Raw genomic sequence first — 25,865 nt, forward strand, 5'->3', positions numbered from 1 at the left:
TTCCATACAATTCATTTTTCAGCACAGCATAGGAAACACCCACTTGTTGTTAGGCCCCCCTTGCCTCTAAGGCAAACTAGTTTATTACAACTTTGGGTAATATTTACATACCTCCATTCTTCGATACTGTTGATACAAATTACACTGTACTCATTAAAGTAGTTGGTAGGATCTCAAAATGCATTAAACGATAAAATAGGTCCAGTGAGGCCCAACAAACACAAGAAGCCAGACTATCTTTCAGGTTGCAAACCATGTGGCAGTTTTGTTTGATTATCTGAAAGCACTTTATCTGGAGGTGACATCCAAATAAGTTGATCTGTAAGCTCAAGCTGTGATGGATGATAACAATAGACAGTTTCATTCAAACTTACCATTTGCCTCTTCTTTCTTTTCAAAATCACTGCAGTTTTTTTTCACAATCTGTCCTCTAGTGTGACCCCTAATGTTTTTTGGGCAGTTGCGTCTACTTTTAGGGATGTGGCTTTATTCCAAATGTTCAGCAATTACTCATAAATGAGTACAATATTAAATATATATTTTTTTTTGGCATTTTTATGCTTTATTGATAGTGTAGAGACAGAGTTGAAATGGGGCAGAGAGGGGAGTGACATGCAGAGAACGACCGCGGGCTGGAATCGAACCCGGGTCCGCTGCTGGCCGAGGCCCATGGGGGGGACGCCCTACCAACTGAGCTAAGGGCGCCCCTATAAATGAATACAATATTAACAGAAATTTTACAAATACTGGGGTTATTTAAAACATTTTTTTTAATAAAACATAGGTAGGTAAACAAAGGTATTAACTTAAGTGACAGCTTTTTACCCGAGGATTGGCATCTGCCAGTGGCTTATCAGTTATTAAATGGCATTTGCCAGGAAGTGATATCTGTCAGCGGAACACAGTATATTTTTAATAGTCCTATACTCTATTCGCGCAGCACGTAATCATCACGTTAAACTAACCAACAGCGGTAGCCTATAGCCTACAACATCAGTCCTCATAATTTAAAGCAATAGGCCTACATAACATAGAAGCAATGTTATGAATATCCATAAAACACTTGACTATTCAACATATTAGATTAGCCATTACACACACACACACACACACACACACACACACACACACACACACACACACACACACACACACACACACAAATAAACGGTAGTCTACTTTGAGTGGAGGCAGGCATCTTAATTTTGACACAGGGTCACTCCTCTCTCCAGTCCCTTCTATCAGTACAGCGGAAGGTGGCGTTTCTCCGAGCTCAACCTCCTCATCAACATATCTTTCGGCCTACGGGTTCAAAGCAGCCAGTGCGCCAATGAGCTTGCTACTGCGCTCTCCAAAACGCGCATCCATCTCTCCTTGCACAGCATCAATAACACTGTAAAATACTCTCTTTTCGTCAGTCTTTTCGTCTATGTCACTTTGTGACGGACCAACTGTTTCCTCAACTGCAAATCCGCGGAGGTTCTTGTAAATTGTGCGTCTTCTCTTGCTTGGACCGGGGTCGGTCTCCGGCACAGCCTCGATGGCCGTGGCTGGAGGAGCGCAGAGTTCCCACAGTGCAAAACTGTGGCTTCACGCAATCAGAAGTGTCACCGTGCTGAACAAGTCCATAATTTCAGCTTGTAGTAGTCTGTTATGCGGCTCGAAAAGTGACAACAGTTTGACGATCCGATTTGGCAGAGGAAACTGTTGGTGGGCTTTTCAACCATTACTGAATATCGATTATGATTAACTAGAAATTAAATAGTAAGCCGGCGAAAACTCATCCAGCTTCACTTTAAAAAATGCGCGGTAACTGTTGAGCGGCTGCATTGACGTATTACGTAGGCCTACGTAGCCTTAGCCTACTTTCTTTTCAGTAAGGCCGTGATACGCTGTTGCAGTGTAGGTAGACTCCCATCAATCAAACAAAATCACACCATTGTTTATTTATATTTTAAATGTTTTGATGATAAAGAATGCAACATTAGTATTTATCAACCCAAAATGAGCTACTATGATGATAGTATAAAATAAAAATGAAAGTAATTTTTTTGAGAGATCTGTGCCCCAAGTGGGGGGGCACAAGCATTTCTGGGGGCGGGCCCGGCCCCCTATGGCCCGCCCATAGCGACGGGTATGAGTACCATCCAACGGCTGTGACATGCAGCATGACTTGATGATATATTGTGATAAAAACATTACAGTATGTTGCTGCAATCAAAAAACGTAAACTTCAGTGAAAACTAAAAAACCCTGAAATGCTTTCTTCGTGCCATTTTATATCAATCAATATTAATTCATTTATCTTTATTTCAATCTCAACTCTTTGGTCTTACCAGCTGCCTCTGCGCGCATATTGTGACCTTTAAGGTACATGCTTTGAAATGGCCCAGAGCCAGCTGATAGGGAGACATAGCAACTTTATTGTGTCAGATTTTATTTCATTTCAAACCTAAGGCTAACTTTGCGGCAGTCACACGGTGCTCAGTCGGTCACAAACATGTTTGTATCTTGAAGAGCACTTACAGTATTTGGCCAATATTTCTAAAATGTCTTCAATATGGGTCATGAACCATGTTGATCAATTTGATCTGCTTAGACAACATGTCATCTCACACTGATGTACCGGTGTACTGCTAGTCTGAATATGTGATATAACAACGGCCCATTTATTTGATTTAAAAAATTGGAAATAAATAGAAGTTGGTGTGGTGTGTGTGCGTGAGTGCATTGGGCTCCTTGTGGTGTCAGGTAGTCCCCCCAACAGTAGTTGGCATGCTGTTTGTCAGTGATCAGACTGATCAAAGTCAACAAGAGAGGAACAGGCAGAGCTGCCAGCAGCCATCAGCCTGCCTGTCTCTGATGGCTATGGACAGGGCTCACAGATCAGTTCAGCTTGCTTGTGTTGTGCTCTGAGGAAATCTCAGGCTATAGCCAAGGTTATTCAGTGAACCATAGTTTGGTGATGAGTGCAACCTCATCCGATACTTGTTTGGACAATTTGCCTCAGATAGATTGCTGTCTGTTTATTTAAACCACTGGGAAACATTTCTAGTATAGTGTTGTGGCAATAATACTGTTCCTGATATGCAGTAGTTTTAAAGTTAAAGATCAAATGTTTGCTCCCTGGACCATGTCAGTTCAGTTGCATCAGCACACACACAACATTTACATTACATTATAGTTTCTTATCTTGATATTTTGTCGATAGGTTGTTTCAATTTTACTTTAATTTTTTCGTTTTTTATTTTACTTTGAAGTAATTGTCTTTGGTGCCAAAGATGAACAATTAAAAGTCAGTGCAGAGCTTAAATCTGTTATGCTAGAAACCACACACCAAGCCAGAAATCTTGGTGTTGTCATAGACTCAGGCTTGAATTTCAAAAAACACATTAAATCAATTAATAAATCAGCCTATTACCACCTTAAAAACATATCAAGAATTAAAGGGCTTATGTCTCAGCAAGATTTAGAAAAACTTGTCCATGCATTTATCTTTAGTAGACTTGACTACTGTAACAGTGTCCTTGCTGGCCTTCCAAAAAAATGTATCAGACAGCTTCAGCTAATTCAGAACGCTGCTGCTCGAGTCCTCACTAGGACCAAAAAAGTGGATCACATTACCCCAGTTCTGAGGTCCTTACACTGGCTTCCTGTCACTCAAATAATTGATTTCAAAATACTGATGTTGGTTTATAAAGCCCTAAATGGTCTAGGGACAAAATATATTACCGATCTGCTGATACGTTATGAGCCGTCCAGAGCCCTTAGGTCGTCTGGGACAGGTCTACTTACAGTCCCTAGAGTTAGGACTAAACAAGGAGAAGCAGCTTTTAGTTTTTATGCACCAAATCTCTGGAACAAACTCCCAGAGAACTTGAGGTCTGCTGCAACTCTCAGCTCTTTTAAATCAATTCTGAATACTTTTCTGTTTCCATTTTAACCTGTAATTTAAAATGTTATTCATTCGCTTTTAAATGTTTTATTCATTCGCTTTTCTAATGTGTATTTTAATCTTACCCCTGTAAAGCACTTTGAATGGCCTTGTGTCTGAATTGTGCTATATAAATAAACTTGCCTTGCCTTGCCTTTCAATACAGTATAAATTATTTAACAACACATGTTGACATATCATTTCAGAAGAACAGACCAAAAGTCATACACCTGCTATGTTTCCAGTTTTGTTGAAGTAACAAATATAATGCTCATTCTTAAATCCATAATAAAGTCCAACCCTTTGACATCAACACTTTGACTTAATGAACCTACAAGAGTTAGTTAGTGAGATTTCAGAACTTAATCTTATCAGTAACAGCTTTCACAGTCTGGAGACATTGTTATTTTTCAGGTCAGCCTTACTAAAGTCTGCTGAACCATCACCATCAAAACAACAACGTGCTCAATCTCTCTGTAGAGGTCTTGGACTACACATTTAGAATGGTTTCTTTAATAATTTATCCGCTCTTCTTCCAGGATGCAACGATATCTGGCCACATTTGCCGGATCGATGGAGATCAAAAGTGTTCGGTCCTAAATGCAATCCTATCCTGAAGTGGCACCAGCAAGGCTATTTTAGCGCCAAGCTCTGTGGCTTCCTGGTTGGGTAGACTGTTTAAAGGTTAACAAAGAGAGAGAGAGGGGGGGGGGGGGATAAATTAGTTATTTAGAATTTCCTCTTAAACATATACTGCTCACCCTCATCATGGCACAGATCCATGTAACATCCAAGGATACAATGTTTCTAAAGGAAAACATCTACTTTTAATCAAAGTTTATTAGTTGATTAATTTTTATTTTTTTTGGCTTTGCAAGGAAAGATTTCTTGAGTCATTGGTTTTGATCAACTACCTCATTAATTGCCTGAAGATGAATGATAGTTATTTGCCGCTGTGAAAAAGTGAAAATCTCACTTATTGCATCATTAATGTAGATTTGAGTTTTTCATGTCGTACAAGATTCTGCCTATATTCCAAAGAAGGTTCAACCGTTGTAACACGCAAACACTGCTCTTGTGCAAGTTCTTCTTAATGACAACATCTTGTTTGGAATCATGATTGGACATTTAACTGTTTTATTTTGTTTTCTATGCAATATTTAGCTAAGTCTACTGTCATTTGTGTGTGTGTGCATGTTTGTGTTGTGACAGTGCAGAAGACACCTGTTCCAGTCTGTAATTCCGCCGTGATGGGAACAGCGCAGGGCTTTGACACGCTCCGTCGACATGACAGCTCAGACAGCATGGATGTTAATCTCTTCTAACTGCTCTCAGCCTAATTAAATCTTCCAGGGCGGCACACATGTGTGCAGACACATGCACTCACACAGGAATACACACGCATACACACATGTTCTAAATTGGTCTTGGTTGTGTTTGTGTGTGCGAGAGAGATTCAGAATCAATTTATCGGTCAAGTTTGTCTACAAACAACAGAGACATTGACGCCTGATGTCAGAAGTGTCCAATGTTTCTACAAGCGGTGCTTATTGAGAAACACATTTTTAAATGATGTTTCACATATTAGCAAAAAGAGCATTACTGACGCGTACATGTCTGTCAAACGGGCCCAGTTTTCATTATGCTGAAATAAGCTTTTACTTTATTTTTTGTATATACATTTTGTTACACGTTGTTTGTTTATTTTTATTTATTTTTAATCGTTCAAAATAAAGATCTCATTAATTCATTCATGTTTGAACTCCCTGTGTGCACAGCAGGTAATCTGCATGCAACCTTCCTCAAATTAGAGAATGCATACGTAACACTCATATCAATCCTATGTTGCCCTCTGATGGCTACAGGTATTCAATCTAGTGAAAGCGAAGCATCTCGTACTCTCTCCAAACAGCTTGTGTGGTTAACATCTTGATCAAATTTGACCCAACAATTCCAACCTTGCATTCATCTAATCAGGAGAAGAAAAAAATAAAAAATAAAATAAAAAGTTAATCTAATCAAGGAAGCAAACTCAGCATCTATGAAAGGGTTTTTTGTGTTTATATATATATATATATATATATATATATATATATATATATATATATATATATATATATATATATATATATATATATATATATATATATATATATATATATGAACAATTCTAATACTGTTATTACTGAAAGCAATGGTTGTCAGGATGAGAATTGCCTGTGTGAAAAATAAATATTTAATAAACCCTTCACTACAAGAACATATAGTTGTGCATATGAAAAGTACAACACCCATGTATCTTGAAAGTGGTAAACAGATCTTCCTAGGTTGGTTTATGCTTTTTAGGATATTGCCACTTGTTATCCTTACTTACTAGTTATTCATGTCTGGTTAATTATAAATACCTACCTACAGGCAGCCCACTGTGTGTGTCTATACACCAGTCACCTTACCCAGTAGAGCCCAGTTTACTTTCCTCAGTAACTTTCTTTCTCCAATCCATATTTATCAGTGTTGTGTAACTAGCTTATGTACTTGTGTGTCTGTCCCTGTTGTATGTCCAGCAACAGTAGCCTTTTTCTCGGCTCGACTGTCTCCCACCTTTTGTAATGTGTGAAAATTCCGCCGTCTTTTTCTTCACCATGCCTGTGTCTCTGTCACCTGTACAGTCCTGGTTCCCTCTGAGTTAAACAGGCCGAACAAATAGATTACAAACAGTGGGCAGAGTGAAGCTAAGGAGGAAGACAATCTGAATTTGTTGTGGATAAAGAATGGGGAAAGGAGGCTGTGCAGTCAAAAGAAAGAGCCAGTGGAGTCAGCGTTAGGCTGTATTTGCCTGAGGGGGGAAAAAGGCTGAAAAGTAGCTCTCGCAACAGATGTGCGGGGCAGTAAAGTGTAATTGAAATGCCAGCAGCAATGGTCTTATCTCCCTGCTACAGGAGCCTGCTGCCAGTCTCAACATCAGTTAGATGTCATTTTACCTAAGTCTGAATCAGCTTGCCACAATCCGCAATCCCCATTCCTCTGATGCTAGGCAGGAGGGAGGAAAAAAAGAGAGAGGGAGAAATGGATGAGGGGGGGGGGGGAAGAAAAGGAAGGTAGGGGGGGGGGATTCTGTAATAGGATTTCAGTGGCACCCAGTTAACTTCCACCACCTGGACTCAGTTGGTAATTTGATATGCCCCATCAATAGGATTCATTTACCTCACTGCTGTATTACCGTTGCCATTCATTTGACTTTAAAAAAATATATATTTATTCATTTTTCTCTGCACATTTTTTCCCTTTGCTCCTGATCCTAATCATGCATACTGGAGGTGGGTGGAAGAGGGGGGGGGGCTGTTCCTACATGATTTAACTAAAAGGGGGGGGGGGCTCGGTCCAGAGAAGGGTTGGAAAGCCAGACACCAAGGCCGTCCTCTGTGCTCCAGGCAAAGCTTAATGTTTTGGGGCCAGGGAAGGAATGGCTCTGGGGAGAACAGTAATGTTCACTCAGATTAGAGGCTGGCACTCCTCCGAGATGCTGCCTTTTATCGGGGGGAACTTTGTTGCTGCAACATGGGATCATCTGCAGGGCATTAAGGCTACCTTATCTCCTCACTGTAATGTTGATGTGATTGTGCGTGTTGTTGGTGTTATCCACCGCGACAGAAGCAACTTGTACCTCTCTCCCAAGTTCTCCTTCCATATAATAAAGCCACATGGGAAGGACTTTTTGGAGTCAATTTGTGTTTTCAAATAAAAAACAATGAAATCACCTTAACACGGCGTAAGGATTTATGTGCTACACTTTGTCAGATTCAGCCTCAAAATATGTATTTTTATTGCAAAACTTCCCATTTAGTGTGAATACTACTAATTAATCCGCATTCAAACTTAATGTTAAAATGTCCCTTTTGAGTTTTATTTTAAACGATCAAAGATATGTTTATATTGTGTTTTACTAACCAAAAGACCATCCGTGAATCCTTGATGCTCGATATGGGACACATATTAAATGCCTTTCCCTTCTCGTAGAACATATTCAAAGTGCGTTTGCTTTGTTGGTGTATTGCTGACTTACCTTAAAAATGACCACCGCTAACTGTTGATCAGAATAATATTGTAAAACCGGCACAACAATGTGTATTGTCTTGCTCGCGTGCTGCACAATATGTACAAACAAAATGTATGCTGTATCGTTCTTCTGGTGGTCAACAACTCCACTAGCCTTTCACTTTTGGAGGCTTTAATGAAGTTTCTATTTTTTTTCTTCTAATGTCTTTCAGAGAGTTATTTTCAATGTGGTCAACTTCTCCAAGACCAAGAGCCTGTACAGAGATGGCATGTCACCTGTGGTCAAGTCTACCAGCAGGCCGAAATGGTAAGTTTGCAATAGTAGCGCCGATTACTTTTGTAATTTATATTGAATGCTGCATATAAGAGTCATTTCATCTTTAAAAGTAGTTGATATTTGAAACTCTTTCCATAACTTTGAAAACTGTTCTTCTCTGCTGAGCAGTAAACAGGCCCGTTCCTTTCCCTAATACACACATACACACACACGCAAAAGACTGATACTTTATATTTCCATAGTGGATGCGTCTGGGCGCATTAGCATGTGATCCATTGGTTGCCGGTATGACGGCTGTCTGATGCAATAACGCTTGACTGATAGATGCAGAGGTGTGTGTGTGTGTGTGTGTGTGTGCGAGCGCGAGCGCGTGCGTGCGTGCATGTTTGTGCTTTTACGAATGAAAAGGTGTGGCAGGTGGAAATTGGGTTGGTGCAGCGAGGTTGGGTGTGCAGCGTCTGCCGAGCAGGCTGGTGTATGCAGTGGGGCGAGTGGGGGAGAACAGGAGAACAGGGTGGCTGATGAAGTGTTGCCGTCCAATAGGAGCCCTGACATCTGTCATCAGTTGATGGAGGGCATCCGCAGAAAAGCCAGGCATCTGCCACCCTGAGTCGCCTGCGTCTGCTAGCCCAGAGCCCGCGCAGACCATAACATACCATAGCACCACGGTCGCAGGGCTAATGGGAAGAGACCATGGGCACGGCACCGTAGACAGGAGAGATGAACTGCTGTCCATGATACAGCGCAGTGTGTGCAACATGATGCACATGAGCTTGGCTGCCTCTCTTCTCTCTGTTGTGACTCCATGTGGGGTGTTTTTTGCAACTTTGAACTTTGAGTTTCTCTGTAATGCTCAATGGAGATATGGATTGTTTTGCTCTTCAAGCCTGCTAGACTGCTATTATCTTATCCTGCCAACTATATATTTAGTGCGGAGCTGGCAATTGCTTGCTTTTTTTAAATTGGTGTTATTTCTCAGGTTAGTGTAGTTACACTGTCACAGTTAAGTTACTGTGCAGACAGCACTATAAAGCAAAGTTATGTCTTAGCATGGGAGAAGCGTTTTTTTTTGCACTGGTAATTCTCGACTCATTTTGACATATTCTTGAATGTCTGAGGTGGTAATCTGAGTAGCAGCCTTGTTGTGTCATTTAGGTTCCAAAGCTTCTCTCAATACGCTAATCACCCAAGCCTAGCCATGTTTATGTTTCAATAAGCTCTCATAAATAGGAATTTAAGTGACAGACACAGCAGGAGGTAGTGTTCCTGAGGCCCAACAACTCCAATTACCCCCTCAGGCTAACACTGTTTTAAGCGCTCCCCCTCAGCACTGTGCCATCTAAAGAGGCACTTGTAGGGCCATTTTCAACTGTCTGGGGCCTCCAGGACCCGCAGCTGACATTGTTTGTGTCCCCACAAAGTGGTCAAGATGCTTTTAACACAACCTCCTCTATTTGACTTTTCCACCAGCACAAGAAAGCGCAGACAGCTCCTAAAGTAGCAATCTTCTTTTCTGACAGTTACAGATATGGAATAAATAAAAAAAGGCAGAGCGTGGAGAGCTTCGCCTGTCTGATCCAAAATGCACACAGGACAGGATAAAGAAGGTACAGAGAGAGAGAGAGAGAGATAGAGGGATATGGAAAGAGAGAGCGAGGGCGAGTTGAAGAGAAACAGACAGAAGGTGGATGAAGAAAACACACAAAGTACAAGAAATAGAGATTATTGGTAGACAGGTGGACAGGAAGGGGAGAACGAGAGGGAGAGGGAGCGAGAAGAGATAGCTCCCCCTCATACTACCTACACCACCCACCGGCCCACGTCTGTATTTATCAAAAGAATCGTCAGTATTAGCCCAGGAGTTGAAGCCTTTATCTCCCCGTGCAGGTGCCTTGTGTCCTGGGGCCTTAGCATGGTTTGGTGGTGGAGGCTGCAGGGGCTTGGCTTACCTCGGCTAAGCTGGGGCCGTCTCAGTGAGAGAGAGACACCTGGCAGATTACAGTCCTGCAGGACGTTTCCTAAAGGTGGAAGGATCTGTCCTCTATCCCTCCATCCACCCCCTCCCCCCTTTTCCCCCTCTGTCCCTCACTCCATGACTCCTCAGGCCGGGAGACGTCGAAGCTGACAGAGAGGCGGATTTACCGTATCATTTGGCGTTTAAACACAGCCACAGGTTACATGTTTTGATAAATATTAATAATACTGAATGGTAGAAAGATCAATTAAAAAGCAATCAAAGGACTAAATGTGCCAGATTGACAATGGACTTAATTTTGTAAGCACACACACACAATAAAAAGTTCATCACGAGCGGAGAAGAAACAAAATTGTGATTGTTATCCTGTAATATGCGCTGTACTGCAATATATAGCATACAATACAGTATGTGGAACTCCAAATTAAATATATTTTTGTAATATATATATTGTTTACACACCCTAACATAGCTACATCTGTGTAGTTGAGAGGCTTCAGAACATGTTCCATTTTGCAAATGTCATTGTCATTACTCGCCATGAATACAACAATAATAAATCTTTGAAATGGAATTGGCCCCTGTGATTGGTAATTGACTTAAATTTAACAAGTAGAGGAAGTGGAGGAAAAGAAGTGAGGGTGTTATGAGATGGAGGAATAGGAGAGAAAACCATATTTTCTTGTGCTAGTCTGTCGGAAGACAACCGCCCCCGTGGCGACACTAGGTGCCAAACCACACTCCCTGCGGCCTGCTAGATGTTAGACTGCTAGAGCAAAGAATTGCCCAGCATCCTTATTTTGCAGCGGATAAGCTAATTAGAAAGTCAGAGAGCGTGGTGTAATGCAGCTGTTTGGGGCCAGTATGCCGCCGGGTGGGGGGACCGGCCAGGTTGGCTGCATGGGACTGATTGCATCAACCGACAGATGCTCCGTACGGTGTCCTGTGTGGCGCCGACTGAGACACTACAACAATTATTTTCACCATCACTTAATCCAGAGAGTCTGTTTTTTGGGAATCAGTCAATAGTTTAGTCTGTGAAGGTGTTGAAAGAGAGTGAACAAAAATATCCCTCTCAAGTTCTCAGGGTCCAAGGTGTCATCTTCAAGTGTCTTTCTCTGTCCGACTAATAGCAACTTATTATCACATTTATGAATCTGGTATTCGAAGAGGATGTTATTTGAAATGAATGATGATACTTAACTCATGAATTACATAATACCATAATTAAATACCTCACATTGATATTAATTGTCTTAACAGCAATATCCCTATTGTGTATGCTTGTATCTAATTTAAAGACAGTTCAAAAAACAATTATGCTAAGATTATTGTTTATTTTGCCTCACAATCTAAAATGTATCTTTACAGAATATCTGGCTCATTAGATCTGGGATGTATAATGTATTAGAAATGTTCTGATGTGAGGTGTCTCTTTTAATTAACTCTCCTCTAGTTTGTCAGTCAGTAGGTGTGTGGATAAAAATAGCTACACCTCTTACTGTGCTAACAGATGAACAGTCAGAGTTGGAGGAAATGGGTTGCCAAACGTTGCTTCTAAAGCAGGCAACCTTGATCAAGGGGAAATACTTTTCCTCCTTTTTTTTCGGTAGGCAACAGAGAGAGAGAGAGAGAGAGAGAGAGAGAGAGAGAGACAACAAAAAACAGATGAGTGTTTTTTAAGCAGTTGTGCTCAGCTCCAAGTCAGACAGACAGACAGACAGACAGACAGAAAGGAAGACAGTCAGTCAAGCAGTCAGGGCAATTTTGTTTCTCTACCAGAATCCTTCCTGTAAGTGTGTGATGCAACGGCATAGTGAAATTCTATTTGGAGATGTCTGCCTCTCCATCGTGGTGCGTGTTAGAGGTAATTGTTCTGTCAATCAGCAGAGCTCGGGCCTGCCTGTTTCCCCTGCCACTTGTTAAGCCCTGGCAGAGGGCGAGGGGTGAGGAGAGGTGAGGGAGAAAGAAGGGATACCTCAACCTCTGTGTGTGTGTGTCTCCTCGCTCACCTTGGTCTGACTTTAAACAGTGTTTTCTCTTGAAGACTCACTTCCTTCCTATTTGTGCGATAACCTTTTTTTCCCGCTTATTGTTCCCCAGTTTTTGAATCGTACTTAGTTTGGATTCTGCTGGCTCATCCTTTTTATCCTGGCTTTTTCTTTTTCTTAATCCATTAATTCAGTGTATTCCCTTAATATTAGAGTCTTCCATGTTATCAGACTTTAACCACCAATGCTGTCAAGCCAGAAGAAGAAATGTATTTTGCCCAGGCCTAGGGTTCACCATCAGGAGACTTAAAACCTTGTTTGTTTGAAAACAAATACCTCATGAAGTAGAATTTAATCAACTCATGTAAATGAGCAATAGTCCTATTTTTCTCATTGTCTGCACACCAGTTCCTTATCCAAATATGAGTTTCCTGTTATAATAGTCGAAGGTGTCGCGGTATAACGTAAAACGTTTCCAGTTTTAACAATAGAAGTTATCACATCATAACATGAAAAACATCTTTTCACAACAATGACATTTCCATATTCCATGTTTCACGTTTTTCTGATGTGTTCGCAAAAGCCGTTTCCCAAGGTCAGTGCATATGGTACATGCAGTCTCCATTAAGTTTGTATTGGACGGCCTTTTTTCAGTCATAATAGATCTCTCTGTACTTGCTGCATATTTGCTGTCAGGGTATGTGTTTTGACTTTTTTTGTTGCAGCACCTTTGTTTAATTTGCATCATATGTTTTTTGTATTTGTTTTGGATGTATATTATAAAGTGATTCTAAATAGACACAAACACACAATCAACCAGTAGTTACACGCCATAGCTGGTACTTTTTTCTGGTCCTGCAGTATGAAGGAAAATTGCAATCCTCAGCCTTTTAAAGAAAACTCTTATTACCACACCTACATCCCATCCTCTTAACAGCCGTACTGCTGAGCCAGGCCATCTGGGCGGGATGCAGCGAGTGTGTGACTACAGTGATGGAGATGGTGTCTCTCTCTCTTGAGGACAGAGTGTCAGGCGACCGGCCTAAGACAGCCCACCTCTTTACTGACTCCTCCCTACTTTACACTCATCTACACTTGCCTTCTCTTCCCCCTGCCGCTTAGCCACTGTCTCCAATTAACCATGTGGCATGCCTTTTAATAATAGACCTTTTTTAATTGTCGACAAATGAAGAGTGATGTAAAATAGCTAATGGCTTGTGCTAATTATTAGGGGAATTGAACGCTTGTTAATTAAGGGCAAACAGGACAAGGACCGGCTCGGGTAATTTGAGCAATAAAACCGAGACTAACGAGTCATCTCCAAATAGACTCGCTTCATAAAAACATCCAAGTGACTGCTGGTTTGCTGTTTGAGAACAGCGCCCATCCCAGCACTTTACTGCTACCACCATATCCACTGACCTGAACACGCATGCATGCACGCACGCAGGCACACACACACATACATAAACACACACACAGGTATGATACAACCTTTTGAGATGCTTGTTTAGCATTAAGAAAATGATGCATTGAAATTAATAAATTCCCTATGTAGTTGTTGACATACAGTATCTCACAAAAGTGAGTACACCCCTCATATTTCTTCAAATATTTCATTATATATTTCCATGGGAAAACACTGAAGAAATTACACTTTGATATAATGTAAAGTAGTCAGTGTACAGCTTGTATAACAGTGTAAATTTACTGTCGCCTCAAAATAACTCGACACACAGCCATTAATGTCTAAACTGAAGGCAACAAAAGTGAGTACACCCCTAAGAAAAAATTTCCAAATTGGGCCCAAAGTGTCAATATTTTGTGTGGCCACCATTATTTTCCAGCACTACCTTAACCCTCTTGGGCATGGAGTTCACCAGAGCTTCACAGGTTCCCACTGGAATCCTCTTCCACTCATTCATGACAACATCACGGAGCTGGTCGATATTAGAGACCTTGCGCTCCTCCATCTCCCGTTTTAAGAAGCCCCAAAGATGCTCAATAGGGTTTAGGTCTGGGGACATGCTTGGCCAGTCCATCACCTTTACCCTCAGCTTCTTTAGCAAGCCACTGGTCGTCTTGGAGGTGTGTTTGGGGTCGTTATCATGTTGCAATACTGCCCTGCAGCCCAGTTTAAGAAGGTTGAGTGCACGTTTTCAGCGTCATACCAAGAGGTTGGCTTTGGAAAATTGACGTATGAGTGCTGCCAGCATTGCTGCAGGGCTTGAAGGGGTGGGGGGTCAACCTGTCAGTGCTCAGACCATACGCCGCACTCTGCATCATACTGGTCTGCATGGCTGTCGTCCCAGAAGGAAGCCTACTCTAAAGATGATGCACAAGAAACCCCACAAAAAGTTTGCTGAAGACAAGCAGACTACGGACATGGATCACTGCAACCATGTCCTGTGGTCTGATGAGACCAAAATACATTTATTTGGTTCAGATGGTGTTAAGAGTGTGGAGCGGCAACCAGGTGAGGAGTACAAAGACAAGTGTGTATTGCCTATAGTCAAGCATGGTGGTTGGAGTGTCATGGTCTGGGGCTGCATGAGTGCTGCCAGCACTGGGGATCTACAGTTCATTGAATACCAACATGTACTGTGCCATACTGAAGCAGAACATGATCCCCTCCCTTCGTAAACTGGGCTGCAGGGCAGTACTGCAACATGATAACGACCCCAAACAAACCTCTTAACGACCACTGGCTTGCTAAAGAAGCTGAGGGTAAAGGTTATGGACTGGCCAAGCATGTCTCCAGACCTAAACCCTATTGAGCATCTTTGGGGCTTCTTAAAACAGGAGATGGAGGAGCGCAAGGTCTCCAGTATCCACCAGCTCTATGATGCTGTCATGAATGAGGGGAAGAGGATTCCAGTGGCAACCTGTGAAGCTCTGGTGAACTCCATGCCCATGAGGGTTAAGGTAGTGCTGGAAAATAATGGTGGCCACACAAAATATTGACACTTTGGGCCCAATTTGGACATTTTAACTCAGGGGTGTACTCACTTTTGTAACCGGCAGTTTAGACATTAATGGCTGTGTGTCGAGTTATTTTGAGGGGACAGTAAATTTACACTGTTATATAAGCTGTACACTGACTACTTTACATTGTATCAAAGTGTCATTTATTCAGTGTTGTCCCATGAAAAGATATAATGAAATATTTGAAGAAATGTGAGGGGTGTACTCACTTTTGTGAGATACTGTATATTGCAACCAATTTGCTTAGATATTGAGTGTCTCAACCATTTCCCTCTCTGCTCATCTCCCTGTGGTCGTACTTGTTAGACTTGAGGCTAAAGGAACGACATGGATTGTCAGCCATAGCTTTAAACATTCACTGTCTGGCCCAAGAGACCAGAGTGTCTTAACTGTCTTTTCACATCCATGTTTCTCAATTTTGCAATGTTTTACTCTGACACCAATTTTTTATTACTCTCTACTATACTGTGCTTGCGGCTTGTATCGCTGCATGGTCTCGCTTGTGTTTTAATTTAAAAACAAAGACAATGTTCTGGGCCGTTTCGTTCATCTCAACCTCATTTCTGTGTGGGAGCGTATAGCAATTATCCGACAGACAGTCTATGGGTTTCATATACGATTCTTAGATTTAAAAAGTGTTATATATGATGTTCCCTCTCTGTCAACATTGTCTGTGTGATAAGGGAGATGGACAACATCTTTAATAAAAAGCCAGGCGTATGAAAAAGTGAGACACACACACACACACACATACACACACACACACACACCTAATTATCTGTCACCAGTTGGACCACAGGGAGGAAATGGAGTGATGTATGAATTTGAGTGAATATTTAGAAGAGGAAGTGGAGCTGTGAAAGCCATGTGGTAACTACGGCATACGGCCAAAGGCTGAAGTGGTGTTCATCTTCCGGTGGGGCAATGACTTCCCTTTCCATCTCACCACAGTTGTCTTTAAAGACTTGAGAGAAGAAAGTGATCACATAGCACCTCTCCTCTTTTTCCACTTTTCTGTTCCATCTGGGAGCCTTTATTCTTCTGGGAAAGGACAAATCAGAGAGAGATAGAGCAAGAGAGACTGAGAGGAAGGGGGAAACGGGCAAATCAGAACAATCGACAGCACGTGCAGCTTCCTTGTTCACAGAAACTCATTAGCATGCTGCCAAAGTAAGTGAAAGAGGATTATGTGGGGAGAAATAATGAGACAAAATGTAACAAATAGATTAATAAGCTTCCAGATGAGGATAAGGATGTGTCTCTGAGTATCTGTGTGTGTGTGCTACTGTGGTTGTGCACAGTTTTTCCTGCGGAGAAAAAGCGTAGGAGAAACGGAGGAAGAGCAGGGGGGGTTACTGCGACAGAGAGGCAACTGGCTCCTGGCTTTCCATTCAACCCACAAATGACTTACCTGGACAGTTTTATGTTTGCCTGGAGGAGAATTAAAAAGGCACTTCATTTCCCCTTTTACAGGCTGGGTGCGCATGTCAGCGCAGGCCTCCCTGAAAGCGCTCTAATCTAAATGCTTTTGTCAGGGGAGATTTGGTAGATTGCAGCAGGCAGAGGTACAAATTGGTTGTGTCATCTTATAATGAACTAGGTGAGGCGTTGCAGTTTTTCTGCAACCAGCAGTCCCCTGATTACTGTACTGTAAGTCAGCGGCTGCTTTTAGCATTGTAGGTGGACGACCTCACCTTCACCCTCTTTTTTTTCTTTTTTTTCTTCTTTTCCAGGCAGCCTGATCTAATGAACATTGCAAAATGTTTTGTCGTTGTGAGCCCAGTGTGACATAGAACACATTCTTACACAGCTCATCCTAAAGTTTTTTTTATACACACAAGCTTCCTGCCCCCGCGCTGGATTTACTTTGCATATATAGCAGCAAAGCCTGCATGCTGTGCAAAATACTGTGAGGGGTTTTGGGTGACTGAAGCTCGTCCATAGGCTGTTAGAAGCTTATTGGGTGCGCTCAGCACGATTGCCAGTTGACCCCCTGACTCCAACTAAAGGATTATGGGTATCTCAGCTCTTCCAAAAAGTCATGCTGTCAGGTGTTTACAGGGACATATTAGGACATTCTGTGGGACTGGTTGATATCGGCATTCCACCCAAGATAGGAATGTGTGTGTCAGACACTGTAATAAATTCAAATGGCTCGGCTTAGTCAACACTGTGGCGTGGTGGCTGGTCCCAGAGCCACAGATGCTACAGCACGACCTTATCTGTGGCTGGCAGGTGCACAAAAAACCCTTCTCCTTCCTTTCTCTTTTGAAAATGGATCCTTGAAGAAATCTTTTCCCGTTTTCTAATTGCATTGGCCTCTCTACGACGACTTTCTCATTTCTGCTCTAACTGATACATTAACTGTCTCTGTGTAGACACACGTCAGCATGAGTCAGACAGAGTCAGACAGAGTTGTACACTCACAACCTCCATTAGCTCTCAACAGTCCTTTGTCTTATAGCTCGCTGTCTTTTGAGCATCTCCCACTTTCACTTTGGCCACACATCTAAATCTTTGCTTACGCTGTGTGTGTGTGTGTGTGTGTGTGTGTGTGTGTGTGTGTGTGTGATTGTGTGTGTGTGTGTGTGTGTGTCAGCACACTTTCATAGATGTGTTAGTAACTTAGTTCATATGATTGTATTGAAATGGGTCTCCTCTCTGTGCAGCTCGGACGCGTCTGGGTGTCAGAGATATGAGCGAATAAATGGAGTGTGAAGTTCTGGGAGACTTGATTGTCTCAAAACTCACACCTGTGATTTAATTACTGGAGCAGAGTTAAAGTTACACAAGGAAAAGATGTAGAAAAGGAAGAAAGAAAATAAATAAAGAAAAGTGCAAAGGTGACTTTTGAAAGGTTGAATTACGATTTCTTGACTCTCCCTCTATTCCATGCTTAGTCGATTGTCCATGTAATTTGTATCATAACAGGGAGCAAACATGGCACTTAATGTACCAATGCTTGCACAAAAGGCTATAATATTAATCACATGTTCTGAATGTCTTATATTTTAAGATCAAACTAGCTGTAGTCTTTTTGTTGATAGAGTGGCTTGTTGTGGTGGTAATGTTTCCAGTTATTTCCCCAGTGATTCAAATCATGCTGCGAGAGCCCACAGTTGAATTGAATCCGTTCGCAAAATGCCCATTTAAAAATAAAACCCCCGCCATCACTGTCCACCAAACACTACAGGATAAAAGCTAAAGCTGACAGGACAAACAACAGTGCAAGCTATTGTTTTCCTATAGAGAGAGTGATGCCACCCGCCCAGGCAGACAGCGTGTGTGTGTGTGTGTGTGTGTGTGTGTGTGTGTGTGTGTGTGTGTGTGTGTGTGTGTGTGCGTGTGCGTGTGCGTGTGCGTGTGCGTGTGTGTGTGTGTGTGTGTGTGTGTGTGTGTTTGTGTTTGTGCACATTTTAGCATGTGTTGAACTTGGTGTGTGTGTGCATGACATGTGCACACGGTTTCCTCTGCAAATGTGTGCATCTGTTTGTACGCGCCTGTGTTTGTGTTTGTCAGCATGTTTGTTGACGACACTGTAGGACATCAGGGTGGGATTGCTCTGAATGTGAGGAAACAGCTCATCTGAATATAGATGGGTCCCATCTGGAGGCGGTTGGCTTTGGCCCTTCATAATTTTGTAAGCAGCTAAGCATCTGGGGCCCGTTAATGAAACTAAAGGCACAGGGGGGAAAAAGGCCCTGGGCTACCGCAGGCTGCCTAAAGCTGTCAGGAACGAAGATAGGGGGATAGGGATGAGAAAGAGTGGAGGAATGGATGGAGTGAGACATGGGCCAAGAGGAAAAGAGTGTGCTGAGAATATCAGAGGCCTTAAAGAGACCTCGATGGCTCCTTTGAGAGCACAGGCAAGAAAGCCAAGTAGGTCATTAGAAAACTGAGCCATAAAATGAAGACAGTGGTGTCTTTATTGTGGCCCATTAACTTGGATTTTCATGCAGAGATAGCCGCACTGTGTGCCACTGTAATGAGCAATATAACGATGCCACAGCATAGAATGATGCACTGTTAAAAAACACTCTGGTTAAGTAGAATTATGTTAACCACCATCAGATTTTGAGAACGATTTTAGACCCTATTAACGGACCTGGATTTTGAGCCTGGTTCACACGTAAATCAACGTTTGTCACTTTTTAATTATAATTTTTTTCTTATCATCTGTATGAAAGTGAATAGAAATGGAGGAGATCTACATTCATCTCTATGAAAAAGAGAATGAAGGAAAATGTTTTACTTGCTTGGCTGGACATTGTGGCATTTGTCCATACCATGTGTCTTGGCACTGGGCATTCCTGTTTGTTTTGCCTGAACTGAATTCTGTGTTTTCCACCACTGCTCCCACAGCTTGCTTCACATCCATCTTGCCATCCCTTCTCCAATAACGTTGATGACCCTGAGCACTACTGTCCACAGTGGCTACAGCCTGTGCTTTGCTTAGGGGAAAGGGAAAGCCATAGGCCCTTTTTCTTAAACTTTATTATTATTGTAGCTCCGTTATTCCTCCCTCTGCCTGATTTCCCAGTGGAAAATGAAATGAAAAAGCAATTGCTTCTCCATTTTATTACTGTCATCTTTGTTTTTCTGTCCCAGAGAGATTGCCTGATCTCAGAGAGTTGCACTTTTAACACCCCCACCCCCATCATCACTACAAAAAAACAGTAACGTGGAAAATAGCAATCAGCATAATAAAAATAATAAAAAATAAAGACCTGCCAATATGACTGTATCTGAAACTAGAGGGCTGCCAGCGTGCAAGCACCCACAAGTTGTTTATGACGGGATAAGTCAGTAATAAGTCTGACGGTGGCCTTCGATATCTGCCAGCTCCCACAGTCCAGAAAAAAATATGTTTTTTTAGGATCACAGACAGTGGGGGGAAGAAGGATTGGGGAGAGGAGCAGGAGGCACAAGGAGAAGGTTGGAAGGTGAGAAAGGTGAATGGAGGAGAGGGGATAGCGGCGGCAAAAAAAAAGTGGGGATTAAAGGAGAGAGGAGGGGAGGAGGTCTCCCCCGAGGTTCCTACTAACCCTGTGGAGACATGCTGACGGGGGATCAGACTCCTCATACACAGTGCCCCAAATCATTTATTCATCAGCTTCATTAAGAGAGAATTACAAGGCTGCTTAAAGACCCCCAGGTCACTCACACTGCTCTCAAGTCATCACTATTCTTCATAAAAGCCTCCGGTGTGTCAGCTGTTTACGTGTTGCAATATTGTTGATTTTTGAGGAACAATTGCCATCATCTAAAAGGACAACTGATTGGCAATATTTTCACCATTTTAATTTCACTGAAGTCACATTCTACTTACCAAGTTGTGTCATTTTACCGCACAGCAGCAGATGTGTAGAGTTGACGGCTCATCAAATGTAATGACACAGAATGATTCATTCAGAGGTTTTGCGTGATTCACATAATTAATTATTTTTTGATTTTGAACCAGCAGACAGTGCCCTTCAATTACAGCCAGTGTCGGCCTCTACAGTATCTCCTGCCTATCTTGTCTAAGTTCAGCTTGCAGACAGCACAGCACAACAGTGATTGTCCTCTGGACCTTCACACGTGTAATTATAACCGAGGAAGATAATTATGGAGGCGGATGGGGAGACAGGTCTCGTCATTTAGTGAACAATGCCGTCCTATCTACTCATGTAAATTTCGACTTCCTGAATTATCAGCTGACATGTCGGCGCAATCAGCCAGAAAGCTCCTTGCTCAGTTTCTCAAGCTGTAAAATGTCAACACACTGAACCTCTAATCTGGTTAAAGATCCACACGTTGATGACATCTGAATATGCATGGAGCACAATTCATGTTGCTGTAATGTCTCATAAATGTTACATCGTGGTCATCAGTCAGACTGTCAAAGAGGATGCTGATTGAAATATATCTCATTTATTTTTGGTTAGAATATACGGTATCTTGTATTTTAAACTAGATTTACTGTGTCTGGGTTGTCTGTGTTTAGTGCTTGGATGAAATAAAACATGGTGATATATCTTGAGCCTGGATTTAAATTGAAGTGTGTATGCTCACAAGTGGATTGAATACACCTGAACTGTTACGTGGCCAATGTAGACAGCTGCACATAGGAAGATTAAAGTGTGTATGTGTACTGTAAAAAACTAAAATTCAGCAACAGAACCATTTAAGACTGTAACCAAGAGTCTTTGTGAAGCTATACTTATCAGCACAGCGGTTTTTTGAGCTCAGTACTGAAACTAACATTGCCACATGCTCAAAACCACATATGTAAACCTCATAGTGGCACTAGAGGTAAATTCAAGGCATCACCGAGTTTAAAGGATTCAAAAATATATTGCATAGTTTTGAGATATTTCAGTACAGACCAAAAATGACAAAAAAATGTACCATCCTAGAGTCATGGCATCAGCAAGGCTAAAATATAATACATGGACAACTGAAAATGAATGAATGAATGATACGCTCAATTCAAAATCATGTTTGTTCTAAAATATTGAATTTTTGTAAAGATTGATGTTGGTGTTGGTGTTGTATGCTTACCATTTTTTGATTGGAGAAATATTATCTAACATCACTCGGAGGAATATATGCAATAAGCGCTAAACTCTGGGCTGTGGGTGCTTTGCATGTGTCTGGTAGTCTCCTGGTAGTGACAGAGAGTCTATAGAGTCAAGGCATAGGGACCCTGTGATGTATTCTGTTCAGCCGACTGTAAAAATGAATGAATATATAAATAGTAATGTTTTTTGATGCATTCAGTGGGCAGGTCAGGGTTCGAATTTGTTATGATTTTTGATGTGGGTCTGGGATTTGAATATTGAAATGCACATCATGATCCCACACACACACACACACACTCAATGGCTACTCTTCATGGGAATTAGTCCATGTCTCATTAAGCACATGGTGTCATACCCAGGTCTCTCTTCTGTGTCAGGCTGGTGTTAAAGTTGATCAGCACCTTGAGTCTACCAGTATACAATAGTTAGAGCTATAGCGTGTTACTATTTAATATACTAAATTAATGTCCGTTACATTCAAGCCATTGCCAAATTAGTTGACATAAAGCTGATTAAGCCTTACAGCTCCACATAATTTTCTCTATATTCTGCAGCGTTTCGTTTTGGAAACAAATAGGGCCGCTGCAACAAGTGAAGGCTGAAAAACACCAAGAAGAGCCCTCAACATTTTCAGCTGTTGATTCTACTGCTAAGAAACATACCTGGACTCACAGCAGAAGGAATACAAAAATAAAAACATTCCGCAGTAAATCAAGGAGCAGACTTTTTGAATTGTGTTAAACAATTTGTCTGTGAACTAGATTGGACTGAACTGTGTTGGGATTGTAAGAAAACAGGAAGTTACCTGAGTGGATTACTTGTTAGCCTTTTTACTTGCTGCTGGTGTGTGTGTGTGTGTGTGTGTTTGTGTGTTTGTTTGTATGGAGTGGGTCTTCACAAAGTCTGGCACCTTCCCAGCTCCCCTGGCCAGACCAGCAGCTGGCAGGCAGAGATTGCACACTCATCAAACCACTTTATCTCCAGGCCCACAGAGTTCAAGGGGGCTGTCAGAGACCAAGCTGAGGAGCCTCCTCACTTCTTTAATACGAGCACCCCCTACCCCACTGGTGTCGAGTGGCAAAACTCGTCCAGTTAGCCCTTGAAAAGGGTGTTTGTGTGAGTCAAGTACCATAGATAGTTTCACAAAGGCCTAAGTAAAGAACAAGAGGTAATGTGTTTGGCAGTGAGGAACGCAGCTCTCCATTTTTCGGTACATTTAGGGATTCTTTGGCTGGACAAGGTGCCCCTTTATAGTCGAAAAAATCCACAGTTTGGAATTTTGCTGCTGACAGACACAAACACAGCAAACTCACACTTTCTTGCCAAGAGCAGCCTTCAATCCTCACTAAATTATTAACCGACGGAAAATACTGGCTGTCACCTCGTTTTAGTGGTTGGTGTTTTGAGTTGCTCCAGCAGTCTGGTTTTGATTTATACGTTTGTATACGCAATGTACAGAAAGCTGTAGATTGGCAAAGTATAGCACGGACACTCTACTTGGGACGCACGCCTTGCTCTCACTCTCTGTTCCTAGAAGTGACCATTCTTGATCTCCTTTCTCCATCTCACCCTACCATACCTAACACTCTCCCTCCCTCCGTTGTCCTACTTAGCCAGCTACTGCAAAATCACTTATCTTCACCTTGCTTTGCTCTGTCTCCTGCTAATACACATTAGCGGCCAGCAGCCATATGTAATAGGGCTGTGTGTGCCCCTGCTGGTATAATGGCTTCTCTGACACTTCTCCCATTAAATTTGGTCAAGCGGCGCTGCACAGGAACCCTCTGCACACTCTAAAATATTGTTATATAACTACCATAAACAAGCCGGCCAGTGTCAGTGACTTTGGGAATAGCCGGTAAACTATTTTTGTTTTTATCTTTTTGGTTTGTTGTACTTTCCACTTTTCCTCATGTTTATTTCTCACATTGTTTTCCTTCTTCTCCTATCCTCTCCTCCTGTCTCTGGCTGCAAACCTTTTTTTCCACCATTATAAGGGGGGAATAGCTACGTTATGAAGCTCATCAGATTACAATGTGACATACAAATGAACTTGTCTGCTATATATAATGGCGATTTTGGAATCTTCCATATGTCTACTGCAGTACCACATACAGTTATAGCTAGATAGCATCAGCTGCCGCTGCTGCTGCCTCTGTATTGCGGTGAAACTCAGGCCCAAGTCCACAGATAATACGATCATCAGCGGCATCTTTAACTGTTACCGTGACAAACGAGAGTTCCGATCCCGCCCCCGATAAGCGACGTATTCATTTGTTTAATTAAAACAGCTTGTCTTATTGCGGTGCGGGGTCACTACAGAGAATGTTGGAATTAAAGCAGGTAATTAAGTAAAGCGGCAGATAAGAAACCCCACAGAGGTGGCTGCTTCTGCCAGTAGGGAAGGCAAACTTAATCTATCCCTTCTGCAATCCCACAAGGTCGTTCACTTTATTAAAGTTGGATGCCACTACCAATGCCCACCAGCTCAACGTGATGAAATATGGTATGTGCTTTTTCGAGACAAAGGTGTGAAAGACGGAGGAACAAGTGAGGGAAACGGAGGGTGACTATAGAGCAAGCCAACAGCACAGGCTCAAGTCTGTAATACAACAAATATACAGAGAATTTAAGGCAATTAAAGACTGCTTGTTATCTTGTCTTTGAGAACAGAATAAGAACGTGTACCGCAACAAGCACCTTGACAAAGATATTTGTTTGGCCAATGGAGTGTGGCGTTAATTATCACAAGCTGATTAAAGGCACCGAGCGGGAAGGCATGTCGTTTGTCTTGCCAGCCTTAGACGCTACGGCAGCCAGCCAGGGTCATAATTTTAGGGTTCTTTCCCTGGCTATTTTTAGAACTGAGGCTGGTTTCTCAGCACACAGGTTTGTTCCATTTTACAGTGAGTTGGTGTCTTACTGGTTTTGTTTCTCCCTTAAATATAGAGGAGTAGCTTAACATGATACTGAGGGAAAGTCAAATCACCTTGAAATGGCACTGAACCTCGCATGTACTTGGTTACACTCCACTATGCGCTTGTGTGTGTGTGTGTGTGTGTGTGTGTGTGTGTGTAATCTAAAATAGTAATGTTGTTGTCACTATTTTACTGCTAAATTGTACACTGTGTATTTCCCTTCTAGGTCTAGCCTGCTATGTGCCCCTCTCTTGTTCTTATTATGCTGTCCCACACACACACACACACACACACACACACACACACACACACACACACACACACACACACACACACACACACAACCCTCCACACAAACCCTCTCAAGGCCAGGAAAACATATATGCCCATTTTCCTATTTGATTGCGTGTCAGCGTGTGGAGGAAGGGGGACAGGTGTGATGCATAAAATGACCCCGCGACTCCATCACACGCACGACAGCTTTATGGTGAGGAGGTGTTTCAATCACGCTACTGCCCTGGAAGGCATCAATCAATACACACACGCAGAAACACACACACACCTACACACACACTGAACTGCAAACACACCAGCACATGTTAACACATTCACATCATGATGACAGAAAAAGGGCAGCAGAGCAGGTGTAGCATAAGTGCAAATGTTGCTGCAGGCACAAAATACTTAACTTCAACTCAGATATAGGATTTTATTTTTTTTTATCTTTATTTGATAAATTATTGGAGGAGGTCCTGGGGATCCAAGTATTCTTGAGGCTATATTGGCGGAAAGAATGCATTTACCACTGAGATGCAAAAAAATATAAGTCCAAAATAGGCTTCAGATTTCTTAAATCACCACAGTGTAGTAGTGACTTTTTAACATTAAGGGAACAATTATTAGACAACTAGTATATAATTTATGTCCCTGTAATTGGTAGCCTAACTAATTTCTTTGTCCCTGAAATGCATTTCAGTGAATGTGTTTCTTTCATACAGTTTTTTTAAGTTAACTGCTTGCTGAGTATAGCTATACCAATGAACAGGACAATTGGAGCTTTTGTGTAGGAGAAAGCCAGCTATAGCCCATTATTGTGTGGGTTATTTGTATTTTAAAATCCATTTGCTTGCACACCAAATGACCAAGTACACTAGCAGCTATGCGAG

General features: G+C 42.0%; 1 protein-coding gene across 1 annotated transcript in view; it reads left to right on the forward strand.

The window, feature by feature from the left end:
- The window catches only part of agbl4 (AGBL carboxypeptidase 4), a gene marked incomplete at its 5' end in the record, with an annotated part of 291,765 nt that overhangs the window by 111,504 nt on the left and 154,396 nt on the right, over positions 1–25,865 (forward strand). The window contains one exon of the mRNA XM_080032655.1: positions 8,203–8,297. Coding sequence (XP_079888781.1) covers positions 8,203–8,297 — 95 coding nt within the window. The remainder of the gene's footprint in view (positions 1–8,202; positions 8,298–25,865) is intronic.

This window comes from Ammodytes marinus, assembly GCF_949987685.1.
Source record: "Ammodytes marinus genome assembly, chromosome: 8".
Taxonomy (NCBI): Eukaryota; Metazoa; Chordata; class Actinopteri; order Uranoscopiformes; family Ammodytidae; genus Ammodytes; species Ammodytes marinus.